Genomic DNA, 11,463 nt, shown 5'->3' on the forward strand with positions numbered 1-11,463 from the left:
TGAAGAATGGGGGTAATTATGATCCCCAGAGTAAGTCCATAAATAAAAGAGAAAGGAAATCTCCAGAATTAAATAGACTAAAGCCAAAAATTTGACTGACAGAGAGGTGCATTGGATGGAATAGATTGTGAGAAAACACCCTGTGCTTCCTTACTCCCAGTGCTGCCTATTAATCTATAGCAAGGAGGAAGCAAGTCCTGAGAAAAATTCTGAAAGCAAATGAATCTTTTGAGGAGAATAGAAAACTCAGCAAACCAACTCTTCAAACTCTAAAATCTCCCCTCTACCCACTGAGATCACAAGAAGAAGAAAACCACAGAACCATATGAAGAACTGACAAGGATGACATTATCTGAAACTCTGTGCATCAAACATATCCAAGCTAAGATCATGTGTGCTGCAGAAAGCCAACTTATAATACATGTGAGTTCTACCAAAACACTGCATAGAGACCAATCTTGTCTTAACAGGTTTCAACTAGAGACACAGATGGCAACTCTGTCACCAAACTTAAATTCATAGTCAACTCGGAGGGAAGGAAATAATGTAATTATACTTATCTCAAAAGGTAAAGGAAAAAGTCTTACTGCCTGCCTGCAACAGATACAAGAAAATTGAAATAATTCTTTGCATCCTATCTGTCCACCATGGATTAATTCTGCCTAAAACGTGGCAAGCTTGGATGCAGGCAGATAGATGGCCAAACTCTGCCAAGACAAGGTAAGCAAGTCCTCAATAGTTCCTGCCTCACAAATATGTCTTTCAGATATATTGGGCCAGAATGCTGAAGATGATGCTATAGAGAATTATAGAGAGTTTTGGGTGACTATTCAGGTAGCAAACTGTCTCTGTCATCTTGTCATTTGGAAAGCTACTAACATGCACTCCCAGTATACTCAGATAATCAATTTCATTACTTATCAAGTCTCTGATGGGGCTGAAGACCATATAGTTTAGTTTTATAATTAAGCTTAGTTGTTCGGGGCCAATATGTTTTTAAGTCTAGATAGATGTTTTAAGTTGATAATGATGAGATATGATAGATATTGGTTTATATTCCAAATTTTAGATGCACCAAGATAGGAAGGATGTTTTCTTCAAGGCTGCTGAATACAAATAGCCAAAACACTAAGAATGTAACACTTATATAATTCCTGATTGGGTCAAGGTTCTTCTTTCTGTAGGTAGTTTCTTGTATATGTGTGTAATAATATAAATGTACATGTAAAAATGTTTAATAAAAAAAGCTGGCTATCCACAACAACAGAAACAACTGGAAGTTTACAAACCCATTGAACAATTCATTACTGAGTATAAAAATGGATCAAGATAGAAATTAAGAAAGAAATGAATGTTGTTTCTAGAATTGATGAACATAAATGCACAACATAGCCAAACTTGTAGGATGCAAAGAAAGCAATGCTAAGAAAGAATTTCATAGTACTAAGTTTCTACATTTAAAAAACTGCAAAGATTTCATACTAGCAATTAGGCAGCATACTTGAAAGCTTACACCAAAAGGAGTACATGGCAAGAAATAATCGAACTCAGGGCTGAAATCAATGCAATAGAAACAGAACAATACAAAGAATCAATGAAACAATGAGTTCTTTGAGAAAATCAGTAAGACAGACAAACTTTTATCCAAATTAACTAAAAGGTAGTGAAAGAATATCCAAATTAATAAAATCAGGAAAGAAAAGGAAGACACACCATAGATATTTATACGTCCAGAGACACATAAGCACATATTTTACGGATATGTACTCTACTGAACTGGAAAATCTAAAAGAAATGGGTAATTATCTTGATAGGTAGCACTTACCAAAGTTAAATCAAGATCAGATAAGCAATTTAAACATATCCATAACTCTTAGTGAAATAAAAGTTTCCATTAAAAGTCTTCTAACAAAAACTGCACAGGGACAGATGGTTTTCATGGAGAACTCTATCAAACTTTCAAAAAAGAGTTAACACCAATACTCTTCAAATTAATCCACAAAATAGAAACAGATAGAACCTTGCCCAATTCATTTTATAAGACTACAGATACCCTGATACCCAAACCTAATAAAGACTCAACAAAGAAAGAGAATTACAAACAAAATTCCCTCATGAATATAGATGAAAAAAACTAATTAAATAATTGCAAACAGAATTGAAGAATACATTAAAAAAAACATTATCTACCACGATCAAGTAAGTTTCATCCAGAGATTCAGGGGTTGTTCAACATAGAAAAATCTGTCAATGTAATCCACCATATAAACAAACGGAAAGAAAAAAAAAACCTCATGCTCATCTCACTAGATGTTGCAAAAGCCTTTGACAAATTCCAGCACTCCTTCATGATAAAAATCTTGGAGGGTCAAGGATACAAGGGACATACCTAAACATAATAAACGCAACTTTCACCAAGCCTATAGCCAAGATCAACTTAAATGGGAAGAAACTCAAAGCAATTCCAATAAAATAAGGAACAAATTAGGGCTACCTACTTTTTCCATATCTATTTATTATAGTACTTGTTCTAGCTAGAGCAGTAAAACAACCAAAGGAGCTCAAGGGGATATAAATTGGAAAGAAGGAAGTCAAGGTATCGCTATTTGTAGATAATATGATAGTATACAAAACAATCCCCAAAATTCTACCAGAAAACTTCTACAGCTGATAAACACCTTCACCAAACTGGCTGGATATAAGATTAACTAAGAACAAACAAACAAACAAAAAAACCCCAACCCCTCAGTAGCCTTTCTATATACAATTGACAAACAGGCTAAGAAAGAAATCAGGGAAACAACACCCTGAACAATAGCCACAAATAATATAAAATGCATTGGAGCAAGTTATCAAAGAAACTGAAAGCTCTGTATGGTAAAAAACTTCAAGTTTTTGGATAAAAATTGAAGTAGATATCAGAAGATGAAAAGATCTGCAATGTTTATGGATCAGTAGAATTAACATAGTAAAAATGGCCATCTTACAAAAGCAATGTACAGATTCAATGCAATCTATATCAGCATTCCAATGCAATATTAGAAGGACAACTCTCAGCTTCACATGGAAAGACAAAACAAAAACAAAAACAAAACACAAACAAACAAACAAAAAACAGAAAAGCTGAAACAATCTTGAACAATCATTACTCCTAATTTCAAGTTGAACTACAAAGCTATAGAAAAAACAAAAACAAACAAACAACTGCCTTACCACCCACTGCATGGTATTGGCACAAAAACAGACATGCTGATAAATGGAATTGAATTGAAGACCCAGACATTAATCAACACACTCATGGACACCTGATTTTAGATAAAGAAGCCAGAAATACACACTGGACAAAACAAAGCATCTTCAACAAATGGTGCTGGTCAGACTGGATGGCTTCATGTGGAAGAATCCAAATAGATCGATACTTATCATCCTACACAAAACTCAACTGCAAATGATCAAAGACTTCAACATCAAACCACAAACATGGAACCTGATAAAAGAGAAAGTGAGATATAGCCTTTAACTCATTGAAACAGAAGACTTTCTAAGCACTGTAGCCCAGGTATTAAGAGCAACAATTGATAACTGGGACTTCATGTAACTGAAAAGCTTCTGTAAGGCAAAGGACATCAGCATTCAGACAAAACAGCAGCATACTGAGTAGCAAAATTTTCACCAACTCCCCATCATACATATATGTGTGTGTGTGTGTGTGTGTGTGTGTGTGTGTGTGTGTGTTCAAAATATATAAAGAGCTCAAGAAAAAGATATTGAAACCTGAAATAATAGACCAATTTAAAAATGGGGTACAGATGTATCCAGAGAACTCTCAGCAGAGGAAACACACAGAAATGTTCAATGCCCTTAACCATCAGAGAAATACAAATCAAAATGAGTCTGAGATTCCATCTTACACCTGTAAGAATGGCTAAGATCAGTAACACAAGTGACAGTCTACGCTATTGAGGAATACCATTCATTACTGGTGGGAGCACAAACTTGTAAAATAACTATGGAAATCAATATGGTAGTTTCTCAGAAAAGATTGAAATTGACATACTTCAAGATCCAGCTAAACCACCCTTGGGCACATCCTACTACATAGACACTTGATCAATCATATTCATTGCTGCTCTATTCATAATATATCGAAATTGTAAACAACCTAGATGTCCCTCAATAGAAGAATGGGTAAATAAAACGTGGTCATTTAAATAATGGAGCATTACTTTGCTGTTAAAAAGATGACATCATGAATTTTGCAGGCAAATGGATTATCTAGGAAAAAATTATCCTGAATGAGGTAACACAGACACAGAAAGATAAATATGATGCACATTCACTTATCTATAGATATTAGCTATTAAAAAGATGATTTTTAAAAAAGATACAATCTGTAGACCCAGAAAGGTCAGACACAGAGGAAGGGACTAGGAAGGTGGTATCAATCTCCATTAGAAGGAGAAATAGAATATATCTTATGGGTGGACTGGGGATCATAGGGGCAGAAGCGGAAAGGTTAGGTAGGGAGGGGGAAAGGGAGTGGAGATGGGGTTGAGGGAGGAAATGCAAGCAGAGACAGTTGGAACTGAGGGGCACTTGATGGGTGGTATGGAATTCTAGTGCAGTGGAACCCTCCTAAATCATATAAATGTGATCCTAATGAAGTCTCCAAATAATGAGGAAGACAGAGTCCTGATCAGCCATCTGTCACCAAACAAAGCTTCCAGTATCTGTACTGGATTACATCCTTTGAGTTGTTGGCTAAAGTGGTCCCATGAAAACCCACAAACAACTATGGCTGATGCCAAGAAAATAGATTTCTCTTCATACACTGACAGCAGGGCTCCATTGCTGAAGATAACATCCACACCACTCATTGAACATGGAGAGGTTGAGCCACATAGATCCTTCATCCCTATGTTCTAGAATCTTTGTACTAGGTACTCTGCAGGCTAACAAAAGAGAAACATAAAAATCAACCCAGACACACACACCAAAATTGGTCTACAATCTGTCCTGTCTGCAAAATATGCTGGGATAAAAATGGCAGAAAGCTTGTGGTTGTAACCAATCAATGTCTAATTTCATTTAAGGCCCACTTCATGAGGTGGAACCCATTACTGACACTGCATGGGTAGCCAGGAACAAGAAACTTGATAGCCCAGAGACCTGGAGTAAATCCAAATACTATAGATATATTTTAAAGTACTAATAATATATATTCTGCTAAATGAGAGAGAGAGAGAGAGAGAGAGAGAGAGAGAGAGAGAGAGAGAGAGAGAGAGAGAGAGAGAAAGAAAGAAGAAGAAGAAGGAGGAGGAGGAGGAGGAGGGGAGGGGGAGGGAAGGGAAGGGAAGTGGAGAGGAGAGGAGTGAAGGGGAGGAGAGGAGAGAGGAGGAGAGGGGAGGAGAGGGGAGGGGAGAGAGACCTTGAAACATACAACTATAAATGGATGTCTCCATCAAATCTGAGGGGAACCTGAGCTCTGAGGGTAACCTCATAGAAGAGGAGACTGAAGTAGTCTGGGGGCCAGAAAGGATGGAGGACACCAGGAGATCAAGGCCCTCTAAATCAACTTAAATCATGTAAACTCACAGAGACTAAAGCAGCAAGCACAGGACCCACACAGATCTGTACCAGGACCACTGTATATATGCTATATCTTTCAGTTTATTATTTTTATGGGGCTCCTGAGTGTGTGAGTGGGTCTCTGATTCTTGCGCACTTTTTTCTCCTGTTGGTTTACCTTGTCCAACTTTGATGTGATGAACTGGCAGGAGTAGAGGGAGGGAAAACTGTAATAAGGATATATTTTATAAGGAATGAATATATTTTTAATTTTAAAATTTATGTTTATTTCATGTACATTGGTGTTTTGCTTGCATGTACATCTTTGAGAAGGTGTCAAGTCCCCTGGAACTGGAGTTACAGACAGTTGTGAGTTACCATGTCGATGTGGGAATTGAACCTGGGTCCTCTGGAAGAGCAGTCAGTGCTCTTAACCACTGAGCCATCTCTCCTATCCCAAGAATCTATTTTTTAAGTGTAATATAATTTATTTAGATGAAATCTGGATTGTTATCCCCTCACATGTATCTTCCAACTCCCACCCTCCCTCCCTCTCCCAACCTGTTCCCTTCCCCTAGACCTCTAACAGAAAAGTACCTCCTCCTCCATCACATGACCTATCAGGTCTCATTTTAATAGCCTGCTTCCCTTCCTCTGTGTGCCACTGGGCCTCCCCATCAAGGAAAAGTGATCAAATTGGGGGCACCAGAGTTCATGTCAGAGGCAGTCCCTGCCCTGTTTTTTTTAATTAAAGAGGAAAAAAGAAATTGCCAAACATTATAAAGTGATAGAATAATAAGAATTAATAAATGTCTTATAGTAACAGCTTAGAACATCAATGTCCTAGTTCTCTAATACAAAGACCTAGATTATTAGATTGTATTAAAAAAAAAAGACATCTATTTATTGCCTATACACTGCACTGTCAAGACAATAGTGCACTGGGGTAAAGGGATATGAAAAAATCTTTCCTAGCACATATGGAACTAGAAAGCAAACAGGCATAGCAGTGTTACCTGAGAAATCAGGCATCAAACCAGACTTAGTTATGGATGGAGAATGTCCCTTTATACTAACTGAAGAACCCACCATTGTACCACAGCCACTGTTTACAGATGAATTAGAACTCACTGTAAGTACTTCATTGGCCATGAACTTGTTGGCAGATAATGAACTGACAAGGCATATCTGAGTTGGGATTTCTATGGTTGTGATGTGACACCACGACTAAAGTAACCTTTAGAAGAAAGGGTTATTTCACAATATGTTTTCACGTAACAGTCCACCACTAGAGGACATCAAAGCAGGAACTTTTTTTTTTGTTGTTGTTGTTTTTGTTTTTTGAGACAGGGTTTCTCTGTGTATACTTGGCTGTTCTGGACTCACTTTGTAGCCCAGGCTGGCCTCAAACTCACAGCGATCTGCCTGCCTCTGCCTCCTGAGCGCTGGCATTAAAGGAGGGCCATCAGGCCCGGCTCAAAGCAGGGACTGAACCAGAGGCCATGAGTGATTAATCCATGCTATTAATGTTTATAAGATTAATCCATGCTATTAAGGTATATTTTATTGAAATGCTTGCTTGCTCCTTTTGGCTTGATTAGCTTGCCTTCTTGTAGCACCCAGGTCTACCAACCCAGGGTGGCACTGCCCACAGTGAGATAGCCCATCACACATCAACCATCCAGAAAACATACCGCAGGCTTGCCCATAGGCCAATGTGGTAGGGACATTTTCTCAATTGAGGTTTCCTCTTCCCCAGTTATACTAGATTGTGTCAAATTTCATAAAAACAAGGCAACATAAGGCAGATAAATATTTAGAGAGACTGCCCATATGATGCTGACTGTAGCCAAAGTTAAATTTCAATCATGAAATTTGCACATGATGACTTAAAATCTTAGTGGTAGCTTTTGTTCTGAATAATGTATTTCTATTATGAGGTGGACATCGAAAATACTTTGCCACATGTTTTCTGAGTTCAGTTACAGGCTGTGTGGAGGAAACAGAGATAAACAGTGAGCTAAAGTTTACCTACTTCATTGTATTATTCTTCATCTTGTTGTCCTTCACTGCATCTGAAAAGTAGCTCACACAGAGTCAACCCACATTTCTGTGTGTTTCTTCAATGCCTTGGAGCCTTACATACATTTTAATGCTTTCTTTGCTGCCAAGTATCCTTGGTTTCATCTATCCATTTACAGAAACAAAAGTAGTTTCTGTAGATGTGTTACAAACAAACAAAAGTTAAATACTGAATTGTTAAAGCTGAAAGTATAACTACTTAATGCTTTTAGTGAAAACAATGCCTTTTGGAAAAACTGTGGTCAGTGGATCTTGCGATCTTGCCAACACATGATGATAATGAGTAGGAACATAGCTCTTGCCAACTCAGAAAAGGTGGCATTTCATACCCCCTTGACAGTGAGATAGGCTTACACAGCATCCTAGCAAATGCCTAATACCACCTTACTCCTGATCTTCTTGGTGCTACTCATGCCATTTAATATTTGCAGACATCTTCAACTCTAAAAGGTAACTCTCAGGAAAAAAAATTCCAGTTTTTATTCTGAGAAGCCACAGAACAAGATATAAGAAGGAAAAGAAGAATCAGGCATTGCAGCACATATCTGTAATCCCAGCACTCAGAAGATTAAAGTCACAGGACTGCCATAAATTCAAAGACAGCTTGGGCTATGTAGCAAATAACAAATTCAGCCAGTATTATATAACAAAATCTTCTCTCAAAACTCAGGAAAAAAAAAAAAGAGTGTTGAGGAAGGGAAATAGAGGAAGCAATGGAGATGGAGAAGTCACATTTTTATGCCAACTTCTTTCCCCGGATCACTCAATCCTTCCTTCTACTATTATCCTTCAGCTCAGGCCCAGCCACACCAACAATTTCCCATTTTCCACTGATGTGAGGAGGCAACAGTCAAAGGTCTCCAGACACTCTGTGAGAACTTCGGAGCTTCCCCAGCGCCCTCCTCAGAGCTCCGGTCACGTCCTTGTTCCTCATGCTGTAGATGAGGGGGTTCAGCATGGGTGTGAGGATGGTGTAGAACACAGAAAAAATTTTGTCTTGGGATGGTGAATGGTAGGAGTGTGGCACCATATAGGTATATATGGCAGCCCCATAAAACAAGGTTACCACAGTCATGTGAGATGAGCAGGTAGCAAATGCCTTCTTCCTCCCTTCTACAGAGCTCATACTGTAGACCGTGGCCAAAATCCGGGCATAGGATGAGATAACTACAGAGAAGGGGATCAGCAGCATCAGGACGCAGCACACATACATCACTGTCTCATAGAGGGCTGTGTCTGCACATGCCAACTTCAGCACAGCAGGCGCCTCACAGAAGAAATGATTAATCTCTCGTGAACCGCAGAAGGGGAAATTCATGGTGATTGGGGTAAGGAGGAATCCGTCCAAAGATCCCCCAAACCAGGAGCCTCCTATGATAATCCAACAGATTCGGCGGCTCATGAGAACAGGGTACCTCAGTGGATTGCAGATGGCCACATAGCGATCATAGGCCATGAGACCCAGAAGAAAGAACTCGGCTCCCACAAGGGTGAGGTAGAGAAAGTGTTGAGCTGTGCATCCCACAAAGGAAATGGTCCTTCTCCCTAGAAGATAGTCAACTAGCATCTTGGGCACAATGGTTGAGATGTACATCATGTCAATGAAGGACAAGTGGCTGAGGAGGAAGTACATAGGGGTGTGGAGGTGAGTGTCCGTACGGATCAGAAAGATCATAATTCCATTGGCCACCAGAGCAGTAAGGAAGATGACAGAGATGGTGGCAAATACAAGACCCGAAGTTTCCTCTGTGTTGAACAGCCCCATAAAAGTAAAGTCAGTAGATGATGTGTTGTACCCTTCCATTGACTCTATGATGTTGTTGACATAATATAAAACTTTCCAAATAAAATGGTGTTGTTTCTAGAGAGTTAAAACTACAACCTATGGGATCAATAAAAATATTCAAAATTAGTTTTCTTGGCATTTCTAAATTGATATACAACTGACTTATATAAGAATATTAATAGTCTACAAACTTTAAGGACAATTTCTCCTTATTAATCATTAATTCCTTAAATACGTTGAGCAAGATGCCAGTAGATGTTACTATATCATAATCATACTCATATTTTATATCACCTAAGCATATGTTTTATACTATGGTCTAGTGTGTGTATATAAGGTTAAATAAGGCACATCCTATTTTCAGTGAAGTTTACTTGGTATTGTTACAAAGTGTATCTTAGCAATGGTCAGCATAATTATTGTCACCAAAACATTCCTGACCCTGGCCATGCATTGCCTGGCTACCATTTAGCCATTAGTGTGTGTAATCTGATGTTTTCATCATGTTAGATTAGGAGATCACACTGTGCTTCCCTTCAAACATGTAACAACAAAGCATGTAGGGTGAAATGCTCTGACAAGGCAGAGTGCTCTTGCAAACTCAGACATCACGGAGTCTACAAACAACTCTTACTCTTAAAAGTGAATTTGAATTTTAGTATGATGAGAAAACAGAGTTATGATTATGATTTGCATTAGCATAGGTCAGTGAGATTAGCAATTAGGATTCAGAGGAAAGAGCACGAAGAAATACATAAAGTCTATATGGAGCTATAGCCCACTTAGTTATTTTGGAAATTTGAATTTTTATAGTGTTCACAATTAGCAAAAACACAGTGACGGTTTCTCTCATAATTTCAGATTTGGGTGAGGGAAAAGTACCACAGCAACATACACAAAAGTCAAGGATGATTCTTTGTGTACTTTATGGGTAAAGTTGCAGGAGACATTTTGCCAAACTGTGTGAGTTAATTCTAATCTAATGTTCCACTAACCAGACCACTAACTCGTGACCACTTGAGGTGATTACACAGAAAACAGCAGCAATGACTTTGTGAAGCGTACACTTGCAAGTGCTGCCTATCCATTGTTTATCTTTACAATAAAGCAAGAGTAAAGATCCGTGAAAGTCCCTTTCCCCAGGGCTGGGAGCTGTGCCTTTCCATCTGCAGCTTTTTTTTCTGAAGGAGGAGATTTGAACAGCAGTCTTAATTCATTGTGTTCTCACCATCTCCCAGAACAGCAGCTCAAACTTTATCATAGCTACCACCGATGTGTCAAACATATGAATCTGCTTATTTTACCTATGTGTGAACATTGGTTTGATTGGTAAGAACATTTTTAGTGGGGAAATATAATAAATTGTTTCTACTGATTTTAAGTGATCAGGGTTACTGTCCTTTATCTTCTATTTTCAGATTTCAAACTTTTTGGTACCAGATTTAACAACTTACTCTAATACTACAGAAGATTTAATTATTATTACAACATGCCCACATGCTTTATATTTTTAGTCCTTTTAGATATGTGAAAACAGAAAAGTCCTGGTAAGTTATGGGACAGCATGCATGCTCTTCTGCTCTTCTCACTCTAACTGCTTGCATGTTTCCTAACTTGGAGTCTTACCTATGTGAGATCTTCTGACCTTGATAGTAGAGGATAGCTATATGCTCATCCTCATATTTAAACTCTTCTCTCAAATCTTCATACGCACACCTATCACAGCTCTTTGAATTCTCTGTTGTCCAGGATTCTCCAGTACCTCGCCAGTCTTAAAGTCACAGCACAGTGGAGACTAAGCCTGAGAGCCGTTCCTGATCACAGCTTACTTGCCTCTCCTCCTGTGTGCACACGACAGACATTATTTGTTCAGGAGAATCCCCTGGATGGGAACCGTGAGTCTGAAGAAACTGTCCGGCCATGTTTACTCTCTGCACACTCAGGATGAGGGAAGATCATACGTCAGAACCTGTTCACTCTGCTGGTCACAGATTATATCCTTTTGTGATGATTTAGTACACAAGAAA

At 38.5% G+C, this 11,463-nt stretch overlaps 1 protein-coding gene across 1 annotated transcript; it reads right to left on the reverse strand.

The window, feature by feature from the left end:
* Positions 1-8,500: 8,500 nt before the first annotated feature.
* Positions 8,501-9,454, reverse strand: LOC311605056 (olfactory receptor 2T1; the record flags this gene model as incomplete). Its single annotated transcript, XM_084795349.1, has 1 exon — positions 8,501-9,454. One exon carries the CDS (start codon positions 9,452-9,454, stop codon positions 8,501-8,503), a length of 954 nt encoding a protein of 317 aa, XP_084651475.1.
* Positions 9,455-11,463: the final 2,009 nt, after the last annotated feature.

Source organism: Acomys minous (assembly GCF_964271855.1).
Source record: "Acomys minous genome assembly, chromosome: 9".
Classification (NCBI taxonomy): Eukaryota; Metazoa; Chordata; class Mammalia; order Rodentia; family Muridae; genus Acomys; species Acomys minous.